The following is a 25,175-nucleotide window of genomic DNA, read 5'->3' on the forward strand; positions in this document are numbered from 1 at the left end:
AAGGCCGGCTAGCCGGGCCCCCGACGGGCTCCTCTCTCCCGCAGCGCCCCCCTCGTGTTGCCACTGCCCCCACCTGCAGGAGCAGGTCCTTCAGGGTCACGGCCTCTGCTGTGGCTCCCGGTGGAGACTGGCGTTCCCCAGCAGGAATGCCGGAGGGGGCGACCCCTGACCTTCCACACCCACCCCGGGACCGGGTGGCTGGCTCTCCTTCTGCCTCCAGATGAGGAGATGGAGGAGACCCTTCCGCTGTCCAGAGTCCCCCCCCACCTCCCTCCTCCCCCTCACCGAATGACCACCGTCCCAGAAGCAGGAAATGAGCAAGGATCCAGCCTCCCCCCGCCCAGAAGTGAGTCCCCTTAGCCTGAATGGAGGCCAGCAAGGCTCCGACGTCCCCTCGCTGCTGGGGGTGGGGGGCACACCTCAGTCTCAGCCCCATCCCTGGGAAGACCCCTGGCCTCCCCTTCCCACCAGGTCCAGGACCATTCGGGCAGGTCTGCGTGTGTGGCTGGGCCCGTGGCTTTCCCTCTCTGAGTCCAGGGGAGCGGGGGCTGGGGCCTTCTGGTCCCTCCCACCTGGGCCTCCCTCCTGAAGCTGGACCCCCAGCACAGACTGGGATGCCTGGCCAGGGGCGGGCACTCGCTGGCCCCGGAGGTCGCCCGCAAGCCAGCCAGCAGGGCCAGGTGTCTGCATGTTGGCCTGGTGGGGTGGGCTGGGACGGCTGGGGAGTTGGCAGCCGCCCCTACCCAGGCGCACCCCCTCCCCCAGGCATGGCAGCAGCCCCTCCCAGTGGGAAAACAGGATGCTGCCCAAGTCCTCCACCACCAACTGCTCCCGGGGCCTGCCTGGACTCCTCCAACTGCCCTGCCCCATGCCTCAGTTTCCCCCTCTGTAAAATGAGCCCCCGCTCCAGGGGTGGGTGAGGGTGGGTGATATTCACTGTTGCTAAGACCCAGCACACGACACCAAACACAGTAGCAAGATTGTTAACGCCACTCATAATGCTGGCTTAGGCCTCAGTTTCCCCAGCCTGAGCGGGGTGGGGGGGCCCGTGGAGGCAGCAGGCCCGGAAGGGAGTCCTCCTGGCTCTGGACTGTGTGCTTCACTACTTTCTACTTTTCTCACCATTTCGTGGGGATGTGAGTCACCCATTTCAAGTGTGCACTGCAGGGGTGTTTAGGGCCTTCACAGAGTCCTACAACCACCACCATGCTAGTTTTAAAACACCCCAACACCCCAAAAAGAAACCTCCTGACCATTAGTGGCCCCTCCCCCGCCCCCAGCCTCTTCCTGTCCGTGGATGAGCCTGGGTTGGACGTGTCTCGCACATGGACTCACACCCCGCGTGGCCTTCTGTGACCAGCTCTTCAAGGAGCATCCTACAGGAGTTTTTATCTGGGAACCTGGGTGGGTCCTCACCTGCCCTCAGTTTGTGTATCTGTGAAGTGGGTAGGAGCAGCCGGGGTCGTGGGGGGGGTGCGGAAGTGGCCTCCCCTCCCCCATCTCTCAGCAGGGTCTTCAGAGGTCTGAGACATCCAGGACCCGGCCAGAGATAGGGACCAAGGGGAGAGAAAAGCGAGACTGGGTATTGGGAGTATATAAAGAACTCCCAGGCCTAACAACAGAAAGACAAATGGTCCAGTCTCTAAACGGGCAAAGAAGCTGAGTGGACACTCCCCAAAGACAGGATGAAGATGGGCAACACGCCATGAAACGATGCCGGAAATCGTGAGTCGCTGGGGAAGTGCAGACGGGCCAGAGACACCGCTCCATGCCCACTAGGACAGCTCCAAGGAGAGACCACGGAACCAGGGGGGGTGGGGAAACCGGAGCCTGCGGCACTGCTGGGGGGAGCGAGCCGGGGCCACGCTGAGGGCAACAGTCTGGCTGTTCCTCAGAAAGTCCTGCAGAGAGTCACACTCCTGAGCAGGTGCATGCCCAGCAACGCAGATAAATACGCACCACAGATGTTCGCAGCAGTCAGAAGGGTGGAAATAGCCCCAAACGTCCACAAACTTGTGAACAGATACACACTCAGTCCACCACACGTGGGAGCGAGCAGGAGCGAGGCGCCCACACGCGCTGCCCCGGGGATGGACCCTGAGTCCACGACGCTCAGGGAGGGAGCCAGACCACACGGGGTGTGAGTCCACCTGGGTGACACGTCCGGAACAGGCTCATCCACGGACAGGAAGGGGGCTTGTGGGGGCCGGGGGCTGGGGGAGGGGCTGGGAGGGGTGACAGCTGATGGGGACCAGGTTTGTTTGGAGAGATGGAATGTTCTGGAATTAGACTGTGGTGATGGTTTCACAACTCTGTGAAGATATTAAAAAACCATTGCATGGCACAGTTTAATGAACAGCTCATTTTTTTTTTTTAAGATCTTATTTATTTATTTGACAGAGAGAGACACGGCGAGAGAGGGAACACAAGCAGGGGGAGCGGGAGAGGGAGAAGCAGGCTTCCCGCCGAGCAGGGAGCCCGATGCAGGGGGCCATCCCAGGACCCTGGGACCATGACCTGAGCCGAAGGCAGATGCTTAACGACTGAGCCACCCAGGCGCCCCCAAACAGCTCATTTTTTAAAAAAGATTTTATTTATTTATTTGAGAGCGAGAGAAAGAGAGCATGAGCGCATGAGCGGGGAGGAGGGGCAGAGCGAGAAGCAGACTCCCCGCGGAGCAGGGAGCCCCACGCGGGGCTCGATCCCAGGACCTGAGATCATGACATGAGCCGAAGGCAGACACTTATCCGATGGAGCCACCCAGGCGCCCCTTAAAACAGCTCATTTTTTAAAATGGGATTGATTTCCAAGGTGACACTGAGAGGTTGGGAAGGGTGGTGGTTCCCCCATGCCTCAGGGACACCAGTGTGTGTCTGGGGCTGTGGGGGGCTCTTCCCTCCCATGGGCAGCTCCGGGTGGTTTGGGTGGAATGCTGGGGTCCTGGGGGCTTGGGCCTGGTCCTCATGGAGCCTCATGGTGCAGTGGCTCTGTGTCCCGGGGACCTCTGCCTCAGTCCAGTGCCCTCATGCCTGCTTCCCCTCCTGATCCCGTCCACCCTTTCCTCTCCCATGGACCAGGCCAGAGCACAACGGGAGAAAGGACTGGCTCTGGAGACCCAGCTCCATCCCTTCCCACTTGGGTGACTTCAGGGTCCCTGCTCACACCTGCTGCCTCATCAATCCCTCAAGAGCTGTGGTGAGTGAATTAATATGGGTATGTTTTTGAGCAGCACCCAGTGTGCTCAACCCCTCTTTCCTGCTCTAAACTCCCCCATGGCTCTCTAGTGTCCCAGACTCAAGTCCAGGCTCCCCAGCTGGGCAATGTGCCACCACAGCCAGGCCCTGCTGCACCTCCATCACCACGGACCCCTCACCTGGAGGAAGGACCTCCACCCCTGACCCTTAGATTCCCCCACACCCTCTCCCAGAACCCCACGATGTCAGGAGGGTCCCCCAGGATAAGCCTTCCTGCTCCTGCCCCCAGGAAGCACCCAAGAGGGATTGCCCCATTTTCCCCTTCTCCTCCTACTTTTGGAGGGCTGTTTGTGGTCACCTTTCAACACCAGGATTCCCAACCGCCGCCCTGAGGCCAACCCTGGCTGGCAGAGGAAACCAAGGCCCACATGGAGGTTTTGGGGAGGTGGGACAGCCAGCCGGGTGCAGCACTTGTCATGCCCATTTACAGGGGAGGAAACTGAGGCCCCAGTGGGATTTGAACCTTCTGGAATTCAGTCTTCACCACACAGACCTTCGTCTTGGAAAACGCACGGAGCTCTTTTAAAACAGGAAGGGTCCAAGCCAGGATGGGGATGGGGTCTACGTGGCTGAATAGAAATGAAGACCAGGGGTGACAAACAGTAGGCGCTCAGTTAATGCAGCCCCCACCCCCTGCTCCGATGAGACGCTCAATTAACCTCAGGATTGGTAATCAGGGTCCGTCCCACTTCCCAGTGGCTCCCCAGTGACTCTACAGGGCCGAGTATACAGCGGGTATTCAAGAGATGGCGAATAAACGAGCCGAATAAAGTCCTGTCGTTTGGGGCCTGGCGCCCTTGGACAGTGATTTAAGTTCTCTGGGCCTCAGTTTCCCCATTCATAAAATGAAGGGTCAGCCAGTGCGTACTCCCCATGGGTGTGTGTGGTAAGGAGGAAACACCCATCAACAGCAAGCACTGCCTAGGTGCGCATCGCGTATTCACCAGGAGGACCATACCCGCCGCCCCCGCATCCCGGGGCATCCTGCCGTGCGCCCGGCCCGCTGGGAGCCTGGCGAGGGGCCTGCAGATCCGTGGAGCCGAGGGCAGACCTCGGGTGGGCGCACGGGGCGGGAGGGGGCACGGTAGGGAGCCAGGGCAAGCCCCCCCAGCCTCTTTTGTCTCCAGACAGCGCCGGCGCTCGGGGCCCTCGCCATGGAAACGTGCGCCGCCCAGCGGCGGGCCCCAGGGAGGGGGACAGAGACCGGGCGTGGGGCGGGCAGAGGACAAGGGGAGCCCGGGGGAGACACAGGGATAGCCAGGGACCCAGGGACCCAGAGACCCCGCCCCGCGCCCAGCGTCGATGGGGCTCCCGAGGCCGACGCGAGGGGCCCGGGAGGGGAGGGGAGCGCCGACCCCGGCCCCAGCCCGCCACTACGGGGACCCGAGACCCCAGAGACCCCCCGAGGCCCCCAGACGGAGGAGGCGGGAGCCCGGCGCGCACTCAGCGCACGCCCCGGGAAGCAGCCCGGCGACGGACGCGCGCGGCGCCCCCGACGCGCCGAGACAAAGAGCCCCCGCCCCTCGCGCCGCACGTAGGCCGTCGCGGGCGCGGGGTCTCGGGCCGGGCGGGGCCCCCTCCCCTCCCCTCCCCTCCCCGCCCTCCCGTTCGCGGTTCCCCTCCGCCCCGGCGGGGGAAGGGCCGCGCTTTGTGCTCGCCGCGCCGCAGCCCCCGCCCGGCGCGGCCGCCGGCTCCGCCCTCCGAGCGCCCGCGCGCCAGGTGAGGGGCCTGCGGGCGGAGGGCCCGGGCCGCACCCCTTTTCCCGCCGCCGGGACCCTCCTTTCCCCCCCTCCCGGGGGCCCCCGCCCTGAGGCGGGGAGCGGCCCCGGCCCGGGGACTCCTAAATCAGGCCGGCCCCGCCCTCTACTGGGCCCCTCCCGACCCCCCATCTGGGGTGTGTGGGGGTGCCCGGCAGCTGGATTGTTTGGCAGGGCCGCAGTGCGCGGGGGGAGGCCGCGGGGACACCCCTCTCCCCCCAGCCTCAGTTTCCCCGGGCGGTTCTGGCATATCTTTGCCCTCCCCTCCCCCGCAGGCGCTGGGCACCGGGTCCCCCCAGGGCTCAGACTGCGCCTCCCCTCCTCCAGCGCGTCTTTGTCCCCTCCAACCACGGCCTGTGGAGCCCGCGGCACCATGATAGCGACCAAGGAGAAGAATAAAACCCCAAAGGACAGCATGACGCTTCTTCCCTGCTTCTACTTCGTGGAGGTGAGTGGGGGGGGGCGGGGGCGTCGCACCGGTGGGGGCGGGGCAAAGGCCTCTGTCCCACGCGCCCTCGGGGACCTCTACGCTGGACAGGGGTGGGCACAGCTCCGGTCGGCCGCAGGTAGGGGCACAGCCAGGGCGCCTGGGTGTGGGGGTCAGAGGAATCGGGCTGTGCAGGGTGAGTAGGAGTTCGAGAGGCACAGAAGGGCGTTCTGGGCCAAGGAAACAGACGGGGCAAATTCTGGGAATTGGGACATTCACACTGCGGTACAGGTCACCTGGAGGGGCTGGAGCAAGGCGCTGGGGCCGGGAGAGGTTTGGGATGCAGGGTCTTCCTCCAGCACGTGGGCTATGAAGCATCAGGGTCTAAGTTCAGATCCCTCCTCTGCTAATGGAGGAGGCTGGGGCGAGTCCCATAAGCCTCTGAGAACAGGCCTGGCACACAGTGAGGGCTTTATGAATGTTTAAAAGAATAGACTTTAAAGGCAGTCACCTGACACATGCTCAGTGCTGATGATGGCACAGGGTGATAGTTATCCATCCTTGGACACGTCCTGTGGCCACAGTCTCCCCCGCTGCACCTGCCACAAAAACCCCACTCCACGGAGGGGTCCAGGCAGGGTGTAGGTGGATGAGCGGGGGTCCCCCTTCCTGAGCAAATCGCGCCCCCCCACGTACAGGGTACCAGAGCCAGTGGCTCACCCCCAGGCCAGTGGGTCCCTCCACTAGGAGCCAAAAATCTGATTGTTTTCAGATTTGCATTCAAATCCCCATCCTAATAGGTTGTATGTTCTCAGGGTCCCTGCAGACCCGCTCCCTCCCTGCGGTCCTCCTCACCCCTGCTCTCACCTGCACCCTCCAGAAAGCGTTCCACACACCCACTCACATCTGTCAGACGTGCAGCCCTTCCCCAACACCTTCTTTTTTTTTTTTTTTTTTTAAAGATTTTATTTATTATTCATTTGACAGAGAGACACACAGCGAGAGAGGGAACACAAGCAGGGGGAGAGAGAAGGAGAAGCAGGCTTCCCGCCGAGCAGGGAGCCCGATGCGGGGCTCGATCCCAGGACCCCCAACACCTTTATAGACAAGTTTCTGCTCTTGGCTTTTTCCCAGGGGAGCTCTCAGCTTCCCTCTGACCCACCCCTTTGCAGGGCCGTGTAGTACCCCAGCTCCGAGTCACCACCCCAGGTAGCTGCATATTCAGGGGTTGTCGCGGATGTTCCTGTAGGGAAAGCCCTTTGGTCTGCCAAGCCTGAGCTTATCTGCAGATCACATCCCTGGGGACAGACCCCAAATTGCCCCCTGTGGAGGCCAGACTTTTACGGGGCACCCGTGCCCGTTTACTGCCTGGCACCAGCACCGTGTGCTAGCAGAGCTCTGGAGCTAGTCCGATGGGTGCAAGGTTGTGTGTCTGCTCTAGTTTGCTTTTCTCTTATTGTGAGTCTTACATAAATGTGTTTGCACACACACATTAAGTATGTGGGCAGGACATCATGATCGTGGGTCATTTTCCTGGGGGCCTGCCTGATATGCTCCTTGGTTTCTGGGTAAGGGTCTCCAGATGCAAGGAGAAGTGGGTGGCACAGAGAGACCCTCTGGGGGTGGTGGGCTCCAGAGTGGGCCCCCGCCAGCAGGTGTTTCCGGCTGGGAGGAGGTGGGGGCAGAGGGCAGGAGTGGGGAGTCAGGCAGGCGTTGCAGCCTGGAAGCTTGGAAAGCCATGAGGGCCTCAGCAGAGAAGGACACTTCCAAGGACCCTCTTGCCCAGGCCCCGCCGAAAACCCTGTCCACGGCCTGACGTGGTCAGGCCGCCCCACAGCCCGCTTGTGCTCATGGTCACGGAGAAGGGAATAACTGGAGCTAGTAACCACTAAAGGCTCTGCGTGTGCTGGGCACTGCGTAGGCACCTTCTGTATACTTATTCATCCAGTCCTACTTTGAAGCCCTGGGACGTGGTGACTCTCATTCCTGTCTTCAGCTGAGGAAACTGAGGCACAGGGGAGTGGTGGAGCCAGGATTCGAGTCCAGCAGAGGGCTGGGAACCCCTTCACTCCACTGCCTTGGGCCTCATTCCTGCATGCAGCAAGCCCTCAATAAGCGCCCCTTGGACTAGAGCCCAGCTTCTACAAGCCCACCTTTGGCATTTTCCCCTCTGGGGACCCCCGGTCAGGGCAGGAGGGAGGGCCGAGGCCCCCCCTTAAAGTGCCGTTCAAGGCAGGAGTGAAGAGGGAGGCCTCTCGTGGCTCGTGGGCTTCATCTGCGTCTGGGGCCCCGTGCATGAACTGCAGAGGGGGGCTTCCTGAGGCAGCCAGCCCCCCAGGCGCCTGCCTACTCTGGTCCCCATGGTGCCAGCCCCAGCCTGGCCCCTGTGGATGTTCCGTGGCGCAGAAGGGAAGGTGTAGGACGCTGGGAGAGTCCACGACCGGCAGGAGGTCCCACTCAAATCTGAGCTCTGGCTGCTCCAGGCCCGAGTGAGGGAAGGATGGCGCCCGGGCGGCCAGGCCGCAGCATGGGTGGTGGACGGCAGGCTCGGTGAGCAAGGGTGGGGTGACCCTGGCCGCTGCCCTCCTGCAGCTTCCCATAGTGGCGTCCTCCGTCGTGTCCCTCTACTTCCTGGAGCTGACCGATCTCTTCAAGCCGGCCAAGGTGGGTTTCCAGTGCTATGACCGCACGCTCTCCATGCCCTACGTGGAGACCAACGAGGAGCTCATTCCGCTGCTCATGCTGCTCAGCCTGGCCTTTGCGGCCCCTGCGGCCTCGGTGAGTCCTGGGTGCCGGGGGGCCTGGGCTGGCCTGTGGGCACCCCCCTGGCCGGGAGCCTGGCTGAACGCCTCCCTGTCGGGCAGATCATGGTCGGCGAGGGCATGCTGTACTGTCTGCAGTCCCGGCTGTGGGGCCGCGGCGGGGGCCCAGGCGGGGCCGAGGGCAGCATCAACGCGGGGGGCTGCAGCTTTAACTCCTTCCTGCGGCGCACGGTGCGGTTTGTGGGTGAGTTCGCCAGAGGGCACCCCCCCACGCCCTCCGTGTGCACGCGCCCGACTCCCCTCCCCAGCCCTGACCCCGCTGCCCCGCAGGCGTCCACGTGTTCGGCCTGTGCGCCACCGCCCTGGTGACCGACGTCATCCAGCTGGCCACCGGCTACCATGCGCCCTTCTTCCTGACGGTCTGCAAGCCCAACTACACGCTGCTGGGCACGTCGTGCGAGGCCAACCCCTACATCACCCAGGACATCTGCTCCGGCCACGATACCCACGCCATCCTGTCTGCACGGTGAGCTGGCCCCCACCCAGCCGTGCAGGGCGGGCGTCGGAGGCCCCGAGGGGGGCGGAGCCCACCCGCTCACCTGCCACGTCTTACAGGAAGACCTTCCCGTCACAGCACGCCACGCTGTCCGCCTTCGCTGCGGTCTACGTGTCGGTGAGTCCTGGCCCACCCCGAGCCCGAGCCCGGCCGCCAGCGGGGAACCACGCTCTGACCCGCCCCGCCCTGTCCCCAGATGTACTTCAACTCGGTCATCTCGGACACCACCAAGCTGCTCAAGCCCATGCTGGTGTTCGCCTTCGCCATCGCGGCGGGCGTCTGCGGCCTCACCCAGATCACACAGTACCGCAGCCACCCGGTGGACGTCTATGCGGGCTTCCTCATCGGGGCTGGCATCGCCGCCTACCTGGTGAGGGGTCGGGGGAGGCCGGCCCCAGGTGGGAGGTCCGAGGGCGGAGGCCGGCCCCCAGGGGGAGGTCCGAGGTGGAGGGAGGGCAGTCTGAGGGCAGAGACCAGCCCCGAGGGGGAGGTCCGAGGTGGAGGGAGAGCAGTCTGAGGGCGGAGACCAGCCCCGAGGGGGAGGTCCGAGGGTGGAGGCCGGCCCCCAGGGGTCGGTCCGAGGGTGGAGGCTGACCCCCCCCCCCCGGGGGAGGTCTAAGGGTGGAGGCCAACCCCCAGGGGGAGGTCCGAGGGCAGAGGCCGGCCCCAGGGGGAGCTCCAAGGTTGAGGGAGGTCTGAGGGCAGAGGCCAGCCCCAAGGGGGAGGTCTGAGGGCAGAGGCTGGCCCCCAGGGGGAGGTCCGAGGTGGAGGGAGGGCAGTCTGAGGGCGGAGACCAGCCCCGAGGGGGAGGTCCGAGGGCGGAGGCCGGCCCCCAGGGGGAGGCCCGAGGGGGTAGGCCTGGCCCTACCCTGGGGGGACCCCGGTGAGTCTCCTCCCTTGGAATGCTGGAGTCAGAATCTCATGGGCTCAGACTTGCCAAACGGTTAGAGCCTGAGTGGCCTGACCAGAGCTTGCCCCATTGGGAAAAGAGTGGGACTCCGTCCTCTGATTCTGCACCGAGGGCCAGGCTCGCCCCCTCGGACCGCCTTGGCAGGTCTGTTGCATGGTGAGAACCCTGGTCTCCAGCCCTTGCCTCACCCCCAGGCCTGCCACGCTGTGGGCAACTTCCAGGCCCCGACTGCAGAGAAGCCGACGGCGCTGGCCCCTGCCAAGGATGCGCTTCGGGCTCTGACCCAGCGGGGCCACGACTCCGTGTACCAGCAGAACAAGTCCGTGAGCACTGACGAGCTGGGCCCGCCGGGGCGGCTGGAAGGTGTGCCCCGGCCCGTAGCCAGAGAGAAGACCTCACTGGGCAGCCTGAAGCGGGCCAGTGTGGACGTGGACTTGCTGGCCCCGCGCAGCCCCATGGGCAAGGAGAACATGGTCACTTTCAGCCACACGCTGCCCCGCGTCAGCACGCCCTCCCTGGATGACCCCGCTCGCCGCCACATGACCATCCACGTGCCCCTCGACGCCTCCCGCTCCAAGCAGCTCATCAGCGAGTGGAAGCAGAAGTCGCTGGAGGGCCGTGGCCTGGGGCTGCCTGACGAGGCCAGCCCCGGGCACCTGCGGGCACCTGCGGAGCCCATGGCGGAGGAGGAGGAAGAGGAGGAGGAGGAGGAGGAGGAGGAGGAGGAAGAGGAGGAGGAGGAGGAGGGCGAGGAAGGGGGTCCAGCCCCACCCTCACTCTACCCCACGGTCCAGGCCCGGCCGGGGCTGGGGCCTCGGGTCATTCTCCCGCCGCGAGCCGGGCCCCAGCCGCTGGTGCACATCCCTGAGGAGGGGGCGCAGGCGGCCGCAGGCCTGTCTCCCAAAAGCAGTGCGGCTGTGCGGGCCAAGTGGCTCATGATGGCAGAGAAGAGCGGGGCGGCGGCGGCGGCGGCGGCGGCAGCAGCAGCAGCCGCCTCCGCACAACCCCGCGTGGCCAACCCCCCGCGGCTGCTGCAGGTGATCGCCATGTCCAAGGCGCCGGGCGGGCCTGGCCCCAAGGTGGCGGAGACCGCCTCGTCCTCCAGCGCCAGCTCCGATTCCTCGCAGTACCGCTCGCCGTCGGACCGCGACTCGGCCAGCATCGTCACCATCGACGCGCACGCGCCCCACCATCCCGTGGTCCACCTGTCCGCGGGTAACGGGCCCTGGGAGTGGAAGACGGCCGGCGGCGCGGCCAAGGGGCTGGAGGGCGAGGGCGGCTACGAGCTGGGGGACCTGGCCCGCGGCTTCCGCGGGGGGCCCAAGCCGCCAGGTGTGTCCCCCGGCTCGTCCGTCAGCGACGTGGACCAAGAGGAGCCGCGGTTCGGGGCCGTGGCCACGGTCAACCTGGCCACCGGCGAGGGGCTGCCCCCGCTGAGCGTGACTGATGGCGCGCTGGGGCCGGCCAGCCGCGAGTCCACGCTGAGGCGCAAAGCCAGCGGCCTGGTGCTGGGCGAGCGCGAGGCCGCAGGCGAGGCCGAGGCCGAGGCCTACTACCGCAAGATGCAGGCGGCCCGGAGGTTCAAGGACTGATGGGGGACTGGGAGGCCGCATGGGGGTGCAGGTGGAGGCCATTGGGTGGGAGGGGGCGGGAGCGGGGGGGGGGGGAACTTCACGATCGTACAATAAAAGGTTGATACCGGCTGGAGTCCTCTATCTCTGAGTCACTGGTCTGAGGATGGTCCCACTGCCCGGCAGGGGTGCGACGGGGGGCGTCCCACACTCGGGGGGCCGAGGCCCACATTCCTGGCTCCCCTGAGCCCACCCGCCCCCGTCACAAGCGAGGGAGACAAAAAGGTAATTCACACGGAGGAGGAAACAGCAGTGGAGACAAACAGGCGGAATAAAGAGGAGATCAGTGCAGGGTGCAGAGACATTTATTCCAAAGTCCAGCAGACTGGCCAGGGGCCTCTACAATGTGAGCAGGAAGAAAGAGCCTACAGAAAAGGTAGGAGTTGTAAAATCGCTTTAATTCGGTTCTCTCTGCATTACAAGCCGTAGGGCGGGCAGTGGAATGTGCCCCGTCCCCGTCACAATACTGAGCCTGTAACTGCGGGTTACCAAAATATACATCTGTGTCACCTTTATAAAAAACCATGTTTGCTGCCCCTCGTTTTACAACAGGTATAAAAAAATTATAAATATTTACACCCTTGTTCCACCCCAACACGGAAACTCGAGGGTCCAGGCCCAAGGGAAGGGCTGGCCAGCACGGGGTCTGCTCACAGGGGAGCCCCTTGGACCCTGAGTGCAGGACCATGTGCGGGGAGACAGTTAAGACTCGGGGGCCGCTGTCCCACTTTCCGGGGCCCCAGCGTTAGAGGCAGACAAAAAAACAAAACTTTGGTCCAAAATCTGCAGGAGAGCGGAAACCCTGAAAGTTTTAAGAGCGGTCGTCCCCCCAGAGGGGAGGACAGGTTAGGTGTGAGTAAGGCATCTGGAGGAGTCCTCGGGAAGGACCAGGCTCCCCTGCCGGCCCCCAGCCGGCCCGCCCTGGAAACTAGATCCTGCCCTGCGACTTCATTACAAGGAATAAAATAGAAAAGTACAGTATGCGAGGTCATACCACAGGGAGGAAATGGAGATTACACTCATACCATTTTTATCTCGCTATATAAAAAGTTACTTAAAACTATGTCTTTTGCATATAAATGAAAAAAGATTAGAATATTTGGTCAACTGGAAATATTGCTAGGCACAGGTGTCTGCAACTGCATCAAAGCGTCATACAGAGGTTACGGTGGACACAGAGCTCGGAGCTGAAGGAGGACAGGGACGGTGCCCTCGGGGTCTTGCCCCGGGTCGGGGTCCCTGGGACTGGGGCGAATCACACACTTGATTAAACGGATTGGGGGTGCCGGCTGGACCCTGCAGCTCGCAGCCCCCCGCTGCACCAGGCACATGATCCCATGCAGGAGGCCCACCACCAGCCCCCAGCCCCCCACCCACGCGTCTGCTACCGCGAGAGGGCCCTGCCAGAGCAGCGGGTTTTAAGGCACAAGAAAGCCGAGTCGAGGTTTGGAAGCGCCCACCCCACAGAGGCTGCAGAAGGCACGGGCTTGGGGGGCTGGGGAGGGAGTGGGGCACACTGTCCACTCGTCACCAAGAGCCTGAGGCCGGCACCCCATCTCCCCAGGGTGAGCAAGGTGAATCGGATTTAATTTTTTTAAAAACAGGTAAACTGATTTCTCTTTTAAAAAAATAAAATCTCTGGTCTTTTAAGGTCACTTCAGCTGCTTTTTAAAGTGGCTTTTCTCTGGAATGATGGAAGTTGTGGCCGGGCGCCGGCAGGCTGGTCCACGGTGGCCCTAGATGGTGGACTTGGAGAAGGAGACCCGCAGGTGGTGGTTCTCGCCCAGGTCGTGGTTGTGCAGGTCGATGAGCGCCTGGATGGCCTCCTCCACTGAGCCCATCTGGATCAGCGCCATCTTGCGGTCCTTCCTGGGGGACAGGGGCAGGGGAGTGAGGGCGGGCCTGGGGGTTGGGCCTGGGGGGCTGGGCCCGGGGGTGCGGGTCAGGGCACTCACTGGAAGAACTTGAACCCCTTGACGATCCCGCCGTTACTGGAGAAGAGGATCTTCAGGTCGTCCTCGGACACGGAGGGCCTGTGGGCATAAGGGGAGAAGGGGGTTGAATGTTGCTGCTTCTCAGGGAGGGCCGGGGGTAGGGTGGGGGGCGTGGCCGCACGTCACAGCCCTGCAGGCGCCAGGTTCTTCCTCTCCCTCAGCTGCCCCTTGACTCCAACAGGACCCCTCCCCTCCCCTCCCCTCCCCTCCCTGAGGGAGCCCAGCACGTACGGGATGTTGGAGAGGTGCAGAGTGGCCGAGGGCGGGAAGATGTTCTGGAAGTTCTTGGAGCCGGGCTTCTTGAAGCGGTGCAGGGGGGAGTTGCCATAGTCCTTGGTGAGACCCTGGTCCTCCTGGCCCTCGCGGGGCAGCTGCACATTCTGGTGCTTAGACAGCGTGATGCGCACCGGCTTCCCATGCAGCTTGTGCCCGTTGAGGTGGCTCATGGCTGGGGAGGCAGGACGCGTGTGACCCAAGGCGCCACAGGCACCAGCCCCGGGGGCCCCCACCCGCCCCACGGGCCTTACCCAGCTGCGCCTGGCTCCCGTCTGCCATCTGCACCAGGGCGTTCTCCTTCTTATTGAACAAGATCTTCACCCGCTGCACATCACCGTACACGCCTTCAAGAGCGCAGGGACAGGGGCACTGAGCCGCCTGGGGCCCTGCTGCCGCCTCCCCCGCCAGCCCCCACGCCCCGCACACCCCGCACAGGGCTGGCTCTTCCCGAAGGTTTGCTTATTCTGCCTCTGGGCACCTGCATCTAGTCACAGGGAATGTTACCAGGAAAACTACCTTCAGCAGAGAAGTCATAAAATCCAGGAAAGGTCAATTGCCAAGAACCATCACTTTAGCATGCTACCAACACGTTTTAACTCTTCGAAAAGCATGCAGGGCAATAAACCATGCGTCTACGGAATCAGAATAAATACGCAAACCGAAGGCAAGCCACGTAACGAGGCAGAATGCCCAACTGCAAACTCATAGTACATCTTAGGGCGTCAAAAATAACCTCCATTAAATGAAAACAAGGTAATAAAAGTGTGAATGATAACATACCGAAAAGAATAAAGAGGCTTTGGGGTGTGACTCTCTTTAGAGGACAGCAGAGCAAGGCAGCGAGGGACAGGGAAAGGGAGAGGTCAGGGGGCGAGTTGCCAATCGTCCACCACGAGGAGGCAGCCCCACAGGCGTGCAGGTTGATGGATGATGAAGTTGTCAGGATGTTAATATTCAAGGGCAGGTTGGTTTCCGGAGAGCAGGGTTTGAGGGGGAATTTTGTTTTTTTTATTTATTTATGGTTTTGTTTGGTTTCAAGCAACAACAGGAAGCAGAAGTACCGTGCAGTCAGTTGGCAAAGAAATTCCGGATCAGGGCAAGAAAAAAAATTGGGAAAGGGGAAGGGGAGAAAAGAAAAAAAGTAGCAAAAAAACATAGGTCAGTAAATACATAAGAAATACGAGCGCTCCATCAGTCAAGATCTACACACATTACAAGTCACAGGTTCACCTCGCGGAACAGGCAGGAGAGCGCCCTTCCCCTAGCGGGCAAGAGCACGCGCGGCCCGCCCGGTGGCTCCGGGGGCCGCCGCCTCCTGCTCGCCGCGGCAGGTGGGCCTCTGCACCAGGCTCACACAAGCACAAGGCGGAGCGAGTCTGTTAGTGGAGGGCTTCGCTCGCGTGGGGCCCAGACGCGCCCCTGGCCGCGGCCGCCTCAGGCCAGGAAGTCACAGGAGGGGCAGACAGACGACAGAACAGTCTGAAACGCTCATTAAAGCCGGTCCCATCTTTCAAGAGTTAAAGCCCGCGAGCCCTGGTCAGCTCACCCGAGCTCTCTCTGAGCCAAACGCAGCCACGGGGATGGGCACAGCTTCGCCATCCCCGGGACCACGGCTGCAGGCCGGCACCGCTTGACAGAGGTGTCTGCGGGCCTCTTCAGACCGTGCCTTGTTTGGCTGCAAATTTTAAGGCCTGCTTTCACGTATCAAAACACATTTCAACTCTGCATCTTACGGAATTAGAAACGTAAACCAAGGCGTAAAAGAGAACAAGAGAACTCTGTGCACTGAGGAAGGAGGCAGTGAGCGTGACCCGGGGTGAGACCCCCGAGGGACCCCCGGCGCCTGAGGCTGACAGGGGCTCAGCCTGCTGCCATTTGCACTAAGACCCCAGAGTGTGACTCCCCCGCTTGTGCTTCCGGGACCAACAGCCTGGAAGGAAGAGGCACGTACCTCGGGGTTGAGGTTGCTGACCAACAGGACAGAATTTCCTGCCCCTGCCAGGCCTGGGATGGCGATCCGACCTGCTGCCGCCGCCGCCGCCGCCGCCGACGGGATGGCCAGAGGCGCCAGGGCCCCGTGCACGTTAGGAACCGAGAGGCCTGGGGAGGGAAAGGCGGTCAGGAGGTGAGCGGTAGCGCCCAGCGTTGTCTGCCAAGAGGCGAGCACAGGTCCTGCCTGTCCTCATGCAACAACGGAAGCACGCAGGAGGTGCCCGTGGCCACTCTCGGCCGGTGCCCACCATGCAGCCTTGCCGGCTCCTCCTTCCTCTCCTCGGGGCACAGGTCGCGCTGGGTTTGGACCCGTCTACATGCGCCAAACAGTACAAAAGCTCCGCTCAGTGGATGCAGAATCGAGCCCCAGGCGGGCCTCGGCCGTGCGTGCATGCAGGCGCCCATCACCATGCAGACGACAACCAGGCGGGACGCAGCAGGCCTGTGCCTGTCACAAGGGCAGGCCAGCCCCCCCTCCGGGGGGGGGGGGGGCGCTCAGGTGTGCCCACTCGGCTCATGCCGCTGTGCTTACCAGGCCACTTAAATTCATCTACTAGGGACACATCCCTCCAACCACCGTGCGCGCTCGTCCTCGCCCGGGAGGTGCTTTAAGGGAACCAGACCAGAGACTGGGGGGTTAGCGGATTCTCTGCATGACCCTGTCCTACGACTGCCCTGTCCAGGCTCCTCGGGGAACCCAGAGACCCGCACCCAGGAAGGCGGGCTCCCCCCGAGACTGAGCCCACGTCAGCTGCCCGTGGAAGCAGACCTACTGGAAAGGTGTGTGGGCATGCACAATCGACGGTGGGGACCAAGGTCAAGTGTTTGAGTACCTGCAGCTTGAGGAATTGCAAAGGTGGGAGGGAAACCAGCTCCTGCATACGGAGAGGCTGACATTATACCAGGTGCACCTAGAAACAAATGAAACACTAATCATCGCACCCACCACCTCCGCCGCGAGCGAGGGCTGTGTGTGTCTGCAACCCCACACCCAGTGGGCGGTCTGGGCCGTGTGCTATGCTGGCCATGTAAGGAGCAACACGCACCAACCTCCCCGGGCAGAGTCAGCGTCACGGGGCGCCTGGGGCACTGAGACTGAGCTACACATCCTCGCCTCCCATGGCACGCGGTAGTCCCGGGCACCGAGCCGGGCGTCTCACCGAAGGCAGCAGCCATGGTCTGGTCCAGCGAGGGCTGGCTGTCACCGGAGGGCAGATCAGGGCGCGTGTAGTCCCGACTCTTGTCGTTGTTGTACTTGACGTTGAGGCTGGTAAGCTTGGAGAAGTCGATACGGAGCGTGCAACAGGCGTTGTAGATGTTCTGCCCGTCCAGTGACTGTGGGGAGAGGGCGAGAAGAGGGTCCTGAGCAGCTGGGGGCTGTGCGCTGGCCAGCCGGGCATCCCAGGGGCCCACTCACCAGCTTGGCATGCTGGGCGCTCACGGGGTCAGCATACTGCAGCAGTGCCTGGAACTGGTTATTCTTGGTGAAAGTGATGATTTTCAGAACTGTGCCGAATTTGGAGAAGATCTGCGAGAGAAAGAGTGGTCAACCTCTGCCCAGTGACCCCCATGATCTGGACCAGGACCTGAGGCAGCTGCACGTACGCCCCTAGTCATCTCACCTGGTGGAGCACATCCAAAGTCACTGGGTAGAAAAGGTTCTCCACGATGATCCGCAGCACTGGGCTCTGGCCGGCCATGGCCATCCCAGCATCCACCGCGGCAGCCGAGGCGGCCAGGGCCAGGTTTCCTGACTGCACAGAGTTCACCGCCTGCAGCGCTGCCTGGGCCCGCTGTGGGGGCAGAGGGGGAGTTAGGGCCTGAGTCCCGCGCCACAAGCTCTGTCCTCACCGACTCTACCCCCGGCCCCCGGCCCCCGGCCCCCGGCACGCACTGCCTGGTTTGGCGAGCTGTCTGTCTTGAGCTCCTTGTGGTTGGAAAACTGGATGTAGATGGGCTGGCCTCGCAGCACGGGTGTGACGGAAGTGTAATAGTTCACCATGGTGTTGGCGGCCTCCTCTGTGTTCATCTCGATGAAGGCCTAGCAGGACAGAGGCATGAGCCGGGACCACACCCCCAGGGCCCTCCCAGGAAAGGGCGCTCACATGGCTGAGGTACGTACCTGATTTTTCCCTTTCAGCATCAGGAGATTGGTGACCTTCCCAAAGGGCAGCCCCAGGGAAATGACCTCGCCCTCGGTGACGTCACCAGGGAGCTTCCGGATGTGGATCACTCTGGAGGGCACGCCTGCACTTCTGTTGTCACCCTTAAACTTTTTGCTGTCGTTCCCATTTGCTGAAAAGAGGAGTGGTTTGTAGGGTGTAGAGCACTGTCCGGGCTCCCATAAAACCAGCCGCCCCTCCCCAGAACCAGCTTCCTTCCTGACTCTGGAAGGCCACCACGAGGACAAGGCAGGCCCCCAAGCCTGGTGTCCGCCCGCCTGTCTGTCCACAGGGAAGTCAGGTGAGAATGGACTGGACTCCGGGTCACAATGGCCAGGACCGAATCACCCCAAACGTCCTCCAAAGCAGCAGAGCACACGCAAACATACAGGAGGAACCCCCCAGCCAGGGAACTGGGGACGGTGCTCAGGGGTAAGTTACCTGCAGAGGCCGAGCTGCCGCTCATGATAAAGGGTCCGTTAGTGACGCAGGCAGAGAAAAGCTCGTCGGATCCCCGCTGGAAGAGAGAGAGGGTGTGTGGAGCAGGGCAGGACACCAGACGCCCCCGCCCCCGCGACCCCGGGCCCACCTCCCCGCAGCAACGTGGCCTTGAGGAAAAAACCACTCCCCAAACTGACCATTCCTCACTCACCACGGCCCCATGGTCCTAATCCCAAAACACTGCTCCTTTCCCAAGGGTGGGGGTGGGGGACCTGCCACCTACAGGGGCTTTGCCCGTGTCACTTCCATTCCACGTTCCGCAGGACCGTTCCCGTGTTGTCGCGGACAGGGCCTCATGCCAACAGCCACAAGGAGCTGAGCCCAGCCCCATTCTGTCCTAGAGAGCTCAGCTGCAGCCCTGCCCATGTCAACACTAGGGGACCGTCTTCGACGACCACAGGGCCACTGGCAGGCCCGGGGAACAAAGCCCCCTTGTCATGCTGCAGCCACTCGTTCAGCCACAGGAGCCTGCCCTATTTTCCAGGCGTCTGAGGGAACCTGAGCCTGGCCCTTGTGGCTTTCAGACAGACAGAAATACTACCTCTCCACACGGGCGGTGCTGTCCACTGAGGGGCGGGGGCCCCTGAGTGAGCCCCTAAAGGGCCCGAATAAGCCCGTTTGTGCATGGCTCCCTGTGACTTGTGGCCTGCTGCTCTCTCTCCACAAACCACCTGTTCACTCACTGGTCTCCGCGTGATCAGGACGACTCCCCAGAACTACATCAGATGGACCCGGGGCCTAGAAAGAGGCAGCCATCCCTACCACTAGCTGAGGCCTGAGGACAGAACCACTCTCTACAAGGTGAGGGGCCACACCAGACGCAAGCACTCCTCAGCCAGGGACCCCACAAGCCACAAGGACTCGGCTCCCACTGCATGCTTCTGCCCTCTGCAGCCCGGACCCCAGGACCAAGATCTGTGTCCTGGCCTCCGTCACAAGGAACCAGGAATAACTCCTTAAATGGAATCTCTGGATACAAAACTGGGAGCCAGAAAGACTTTCAAGGCCCCAGTGCCTGGGGCAGGAAAAGGAAAGACCACCCCACCTGGCCCTCCAGCAGCCTCACCCCTTCTCCCTCAAACTGCCTTTTCCACCTGTTTATGCCCCCTCAAGGACACCTTATCTCTGCCCCTCCTCCGAACCGCCTGCTTAGCAGCCACACAGCCATCCAGTAACGCCCAGGAGCCCTCCCCTCAGCCAGTGCTGGGGTGCCCTACAACCCCTCAGAACCTCCACGCCCAGCATCCAGTGAGACCAGCCGAGGGAATCCCGAGAGGTTTACCGACCGCCCTCTGGGATAAGGACCAGGAACGGCCGCCCCACACGGCTGAGATGGCTACGTGGGCTTGTCCCCAGACCCAAACCCCAGGATAGGCCAGCACCTGCAGAGATGCCCCCCAGCCCACAACTCTGTGGAGTCCACAGGCCCTAGGCTGCCCCTGATGCAGAAGCAAGTGCCCACATGTTGGCACCATGGCTCAGAAAGAGAAATGAACAGTGAGACTTGGTCCCAGGCCAAAGTCTGACACGATGAAACTAGACATTAAAAACCAACCAGTTGCAGACTTCAAGGCTTCCAGGTAAGGCCCACACCCGAGACCCCGAGCATTTAGGACACACCCCAAGGGGAGGCACGTCCAGATCCCACCTGCCTGAGCCACAGCAAAGCCCCTTCTTGTGTCTGGACTCGGGCCCTGACCTGCCCCCACAGGCTCACAAAGGATCCCCCATCTGTTGGCCATGCAGCCTTAAAAAGGGCTTCCAGGCCCCAGCCTTTGACTAGGATGGGTGGCAGCTTTCGTGGTCACCCCCCTCCAACGTCTGAGGACAATGCGCCCACTTGTCAGCTCCCACTCCCATGACACAGGCCTGAGGTGCTCAAGAGCACCCTACAGCACAGGGACACCAAGGGACTCAAGGGGTGGCTGCCTGCAGGGGCACGGACATTTGCAGGGCAGAACACTGTGCACAGCTGGGCCAGGCCAGGCACTCTTCCTAGCCGGCACTTGGGGAGGCCCCACCGGCATGTACCTGAGTCCATTTAGTATCAACAGAAAAAGAACCCTCAAGCGTGTACTTGCTGCTCAGCTCAGGGCAGCTCTGCCGTCAACAGCAGTGGGGGGACCTTCTCTTCTTCCCTGGGCATCTAAGAACCTTGATGGCACTCCCTTCCTGCACAGCTAGTCCCGCTCCTCCATAGGCCGCGTGCAGGTTCAGGGGGATGTGCTAGCGGGGAGCCTCAGCCCTGCAGATTAGGAGATGGTGCCCCCAGGCTTTCTGTCCATGCAGGTCTGATTCTGGAAACAAAGGTCCCCTGGAAACAGGATGGCCAAGAGGGGGCCATTCCGAGGACAGCCACTGAAGAACCGGCTCCCACAGAAAGGGGGAGGGTTACTCGCAATCCAGACATTTTCTGTGATTGTTACAAATGCTCCAAATCAAAGTCCCTCTCCCCCTCCTGCCACCGAACAAACAGGTTTTATCTGCAGGAAGATCAGGACAAGCTGCGTGTGAAGACAAAAAACCACTTGGGAAAAGTGAAACCCAGCCCAGGCACCATGGCCGACTGACCAGAAACCATCTGGCTGCCTGCTCAGGTCACTTGAGCCACCTGCAGGGAGCTCAGGAACCACGGCCAGGGAGGGGGGACTCCCCCCGGCTCCCAGCCACTGCCAGGACACAGAGCTGGTAACCAGCTAACCAACAGTGCTTGTAATCAGCCCCAGGATTCCCCTGGAGATCACATTCCCAGGCACACACAGGCCTGGTCCTCAACTTGGGGCAGAACCACCTTGGCCCCACTTCCTGTGGGGAGAGAGCACCCCCGCCAACTTTGTGCTCCGACGTTTGCCTTTCTTACGGTTCGGACACAGAAGTAACGTGACTCCTACACAGAAAGGATACAGACCTCTCCTTTTCCCTTAGTTTAAAAAGGTTACGGGATGCTTAACAAAAACTATCCAAACCGTGACACCATCAAAAACAGCCCCAACTGCCTCAGAAACCCCGCTGTGTCCTCCAGCCCCAGCACCCATCCCACCAACTGCCTGGGGGCATAACCAGATTTTGCCTCGGCCCCCACCAAACCAGGGGTGCTCAAAACCTCCGTGGGCAGACGTCCCCGTCAGCCCCACGGCACAGCCTGCTTCAATCGTGAGTGGGTAAAAGCAGGCCTCTTGCCAGCTCTCAATTTCAGGGCAGGGAGGAGGGACCTAAATTAAGGCCAAAGGTGCACTTGCTCCTGAGGGGCCAGTGAGGCCACAGGGCCCGAAACGCACAGCCTGGGGTGGGTCTGATGCCGCTGGGCAGAGGGAAGGGCCTGCAAATGGGACAACGCTGGGGCACTGGGGGGTAGAGGCGGCGCCGGCGCTCTGCAGATGAGCAGAAGGGCCCACGCGGTCAGCGCAAACTCAGGCTGAGTAAGTGTAACGAGGAAGTCAAGCCAGAAGTGCCTACCTTTGTACCAACTGCTATATCTGGGACAATGCTGTGGAGAGAAAAAAAGGACAACAGTTAGCCAGGTGTGCTGCCCATCTCAGCAGGTGGGAAGGCTGGGCAGGAGAGGCCGTCCCCCAGTCCCTGTCCCAGGGGTCAAGACAGCCCCCAGCCACTGCCACCAGAATGTTGGGAGGTCCCCCCATGGCCAGCAGCTTGGCCTCTGGCGGCACAACATCCCCCCAACCTTGAGGCCCTCTGCTAACTAGACCGCTGAAGACAGGGAAGGGAGCGTCGTCCCTGTAACCTCAACTTGAAAAGGAGCCACCATTGTCTTCCTGCTCCCCTCCCTCCCAGCAGGACCCCAGGCCCCACCTCCGGACCCGCCCCAAACAAAGACACCCCTTCAAAAACCCCAGGAGGTACCCTTGACGTTGAGGTTCAACTATTGTCGTCTGTTTTACAAAAAGTGGAAACACTTTGGGAACATTCTCAAACAGGCAAAGAGACCAGTGAAAGGGGGGGCTCATAGGCCCTGGGGTCAGGGCTCTGGACTCAACATTGGAAGGATGGAAGGTTCCTGGGAGGCGGGGGGAGCTCAGCTGAAGTGATCAGATAAAATTAACACAGGTTACTCATCAACCTGGCTCCGCGTGACTGGACTTTCTCCCCGCCTCAGGCGGGCTGGACGGATGGCGGGAAGAAAGCATGTCTACTGGAGGAACGGTTCCCACAGCTCTGCACGCCTCAGCTGAGCACCTTCCAAGGGCACTGGTGTGGCACCTACAAAAGGACCAGGTCCTCGCCAACGCAGGGAGCGTCGGTCCAGAAAGGGGCTTCAGTCACCGTGTGCTGAGGCCTGGCGGCCCCGTGGACGCAGCCACCGCGCTGTCACACGATGGCCAGGGAGGGCCGTCTCAGACAGGGCAGGAGGCCCTGGGACCACCACCTGCACTCCCGACCTGGACAAAGACCAGCTTCCTGCACTATTTCCCTCTCTGGTTCACAGAGCTCCAGGTTCCTTCCCTCCCGCCACCGGGGAGCCACGCTTGCAGGACCCAAACCCGGGGACGTCGGGGCCCCAAAGCACTGCCGTGGTCCTGGGGTCCCAAGTCCTCAGCTGCCCTTTCTCACCGGTTCCTGTTCTTTCACAGCAGGGCCTTTACGTCCCCGATAGTGGGAGGGGGGGAGGAAAGCCCACAGTCTGCTATCAACATACTTTTTAAAAATCTCCGAGCCAAGAAAAAGCTTCCCAGAAAACCCAAAAGAATGAAAGGCACGCAGCTCCGCGGCCGCTAACCCGGAGCGGCTCCGGCCTCCTACTCCCCGGGAGGGCCTCACACACAGGAAGCGTTTCCCGCGAGACGGCCTTTCTGCGGGGAGCGTGCGAGCCTTCCACGGGCAAGGCCGCCGCACCCGCAGCTCCCTAGCTCGGGGGGAGCTTCTCCGGGGCGGTCCGGCCGGGCCCCCGCGGAAGGCGGGCCACGAGCAGATCGCGCTCCTCCTGCGGCAGCTCTTTCCGTCAAGGCCTGGATTCGATTCAGCCCGAAACCTATCATTTCAAACCCGAGGCACCGGGACACGTGACCCTCCAGGCATCCGAGCCGCCCCGCCCCGCCCCGGGGGTCAGCCCCGGGGCGGAAGGAGGCCCCGCTCAAGGCTCCAGATCAGGGGAAGATAAGCAGCGCCGCCTGCGGGACCCTCCAACTCTCGAGACACCGGCACCCGCCCCTCCCCCCGGGGAAACGAGAAGGGGCCCCGGACGCGCGGGATGCCCACAGCCCCGCTCAGCGCGAGTTTCGCTTTCGGCAGCTTCCACCCTTTCCCCCGGACCGAGCGCCGAACGTCCGAAGCCGAAGGTGCCCCCCCCCCCCCGCCCCCAGGCACGTCGGCCCCGACGACCCCGCAGCGCACCCCGCACGCGCCGCCGGGCCAGCTCGCGCTCCGGGAACGGCCGGCCCGGAGCGCCCCCCGCGGGCGGGAACAAAGGGGGGGGCGGGGGGGCGGGCGGGCCCCTCCCCGGTCCCCGGGCCGGGCGCGCGGCCATCCTTTGTGGGTAGCCGGGGAGGGGCCGGGCGGCCGGCGGGGGCGGAGGAGAGCCCGCGCCCTTCCGGGCAGGAGGGCGGCGTCTCCGGGCCGCGCCCGGGCCCGCGGCGGGCGGGGGAGGCCGAGGGCAGAGTCCGAGCGGCGGGAAAGACCGCGCACGCGCAGAGCCCAACGGGGGCGCGGAGGGCCGCGCACGCAAGCGCGGGGGCTCGACGGGGAGCGGGAAGGGCCACACGGGCCGCGGGGAGGCTCGCCCGGGGCGCGCGAGGGCTGGCGCGTGCGCGCGGGGCACGGACGGGGCGCGGGAAGGGCCGCGCGACCGCCGCGTGCGTTCGCGACGAGGCGCGCGGGGGCCGGAAACGAGCGGGACTCGGCCCGGCCCATCCCCTCCGAGCCCGGGAGGCGCTGCCCGTCTGGCGCCCCCGGCAGCCGCCCCCGCGCCGCAGGCCCGAGGAGGGGAGGGACCCCGGAGGCGCCCACGAACTCGGGCGGGGGCGGAGCGACGCGCGGGCCGCGGCCCCGAAGAGACCCGGGCGGCGGCGAGGGCCAAGATGGGGCGCGAGGAAGTCGTCGGGGCGCGCGGAGAGACAATACTCACCCGTCCATTGCACACAGAGGAGACCCGCAGGGGACGGAGTGGAGGCGCCGGAATAGCAGCAACCGACCCAACGGCTCCGAGTTATAGACTCACAAAATGGCGGAGACGCCCGAACACGTCCCCCGCGCGCTCTGCCCATTGGCTCCCGCCACGGGGAGGGGGCGGGGCGGGCGCCGCGGGCCCCGGCCAGCGCCTCCCAATGGCTAGGAGGCCGCTCGAGGGGTGGAGCCAAGAGGAATGGCGGGCGGCCATTGGGGAAGGCGGCCGTCCGTCAGGGCTCGAAGCGGAAACGACCCGTGGAGACGGGGGAGGGGAGAAAAGGCGGGATCATATCACGGAGCCTGAGCCAGTGGGCGAGCTGCTCTCCTGCGTGGGGCTTTGCGGGAGAAGCCATCTTGAGAGTGGGTACGTGGCGAGTCAGGCGGCGGGAAGCGTGCTTTCCACCAGGCTGCCGCCATCTTGCAAACGGGCAGGATCCGTCCGCGGGCGTGAGGGTAGAGGGAGGTGCGTCGCCATCTTGGAGTCGGGCAGGGAACCTATGGGGCTCCATCTTGCTTTTGGGCACGTGGCTGAAAAGGCTGATTCCAACCGAGACCTTACTCCTAGGTTGGCATGCGGGGAGGGGGAGGCCGCTTAACCCGCCCCGGACTAGCCAGGGCTCCGTCTGCACTGCTGGTCTCTGATATTGAGAGCATGATGTGGTCAGGGATCGCCCCCGACGGTCCTCTGTTCGCCCCAGAGCAGCGAAGCCCGACCGCAGCCCCCTGCCCTGGCTGCAGGGATGGGGAAACTGAGGTGCGCGGAAGTACGGCGGCCGGGCGGCCGCCCTGCCCACAGCGGGGGCCTGAGCCCCAGGCGCGCAGAGCAGAATGCC

The 25,175-nt window shown here is 63.1% G+C and overlaps 2 protein-coding genes across 3 annotated transcripts; one reads left to right on the plus strand and one right to left on the minus strand.

Moving 5' to 3' along the window:
• Positions 1-4,588: 4,588 nt before the first annotated feature.
• On the plus strand, positions 4,589-11,258 carry PLPPR3 (phospholipid phosphatase related 3). The gene is made up of 7 exons (XM_028126191.2): positions 4,589-5,459; positions 8,031-8,216; positions 8,303-8,444; positions 8,531-8,726; positions 8,816-8,873; positions 8,953-9,126; positions 9,861-11,258. Exons 1-7 carry the CDS (start codon positions 5,385-5,387, stop codon positions 11,256-11,258), a joined length of 2,229 nt encoding a protein of 742 aa, XP_027981992.2. The 5' UTR covers positions 4,589-5,384.
• A 326-nt stretch (positions 11,259-11,584) lies between these two features.
• Positions 11,585-24,408, minus strand: PTBP1 (polypyrimidine tract binding protein 1). Of its 2 annotated transcripts, XM_028126193.2 has the most exons (15): positions 24,302-24,408; positions 21,679-21,709; positions 18,163-18,238; positions 17,682-17,854; positions 17,454-17,600; positions 17,182-17,352; positions 16,977-17,087; positions 16,720-16,894; positions 16,393-16,470; positions 15,519-15,667; positions 14,348-14,381; positions 13,819-13,911; positions 13,523-13,739; positions 13,253-13,330; positions 11,585-13,166 (listed from the first exon to the last, which is right to left on the minus strand). In XM_028126193.2, the coding sequence occupies exons 1-15, from the start codon at positions 24,307-24,309 to the stop codon at positions 13,034-13,036; spliced, it is 1,674 nt and encodes a 557-aa protein (XP_027981994.1). In that variant the 5' UTR covers positions 24,310-24,408; the 3' UTR covers positions 11,585-13,033. The 2 variants fall into 2 exon arrangements, with proteins under 2 accessions (XP_027981994.1, XP_027981995.1); XM_028126194.2 differs by lacking the exon at positions 16,393-16,470.
• Positions 24,409-25,175: the final 767 nt, after the last annotated feature.

Source organism: Eumetopias jubatus, unplaced genomic scaffold (genome assembly GCF_037043125.1).
Source record: "Eumetopias jubatus isolate StellerSeaLion01/CBP00866 unplaced genomic scaffold, mEumJub1_p1.0 scaffold_1, whole genome shotgun sequence".
NCBI classification, from domain to species: domain Eukaryota; kingdom Metazoa; phylum Chordata; class Mammalia; order Carnivora; family Otariidae; genus Eumetopias; species Eumetopias jubatus.

Coding starts and splice junctions, on each gene's coding strand:
- PTBP1 (XM_028126193.2), bottom strand. Junction 16,895..16,976: donor GCGCCCAGCATGCCAAGCTG/GTGAGTGGGCCC, acceptor CTCTCCCCACAG/TCACTGGACGGGCAGAACAT. Junction 13,912..14,347: donor AAGCCTCTTTATTCTTTTCG/GTATGTTATCAT, acceptor GCGCTCTTGAAG/GCGTGTACGGTGATGTGCAG.
- PLPPR3 (XM_028126191.2), top strand. CDS start 5,385: ATGATAGCGACCAAGGAGAAGAATAAAACCCCAAAGGACAGCATGACG. Junction 8,874..8,952: donor TCGCTGCGGTCTACGTGTCG/GTGAGTCCTGGC, acceptor CCCTGTCCCCAG/ATGTACTTCAACTCGGTCAT. Junction 9,127..9,860: donor CTGGCATCGCCGCCTACCTG/GTGAGGGGTCGG, acceptor CCTCACCCCCAG/GCCTGCCACGCTGTGGGCAA.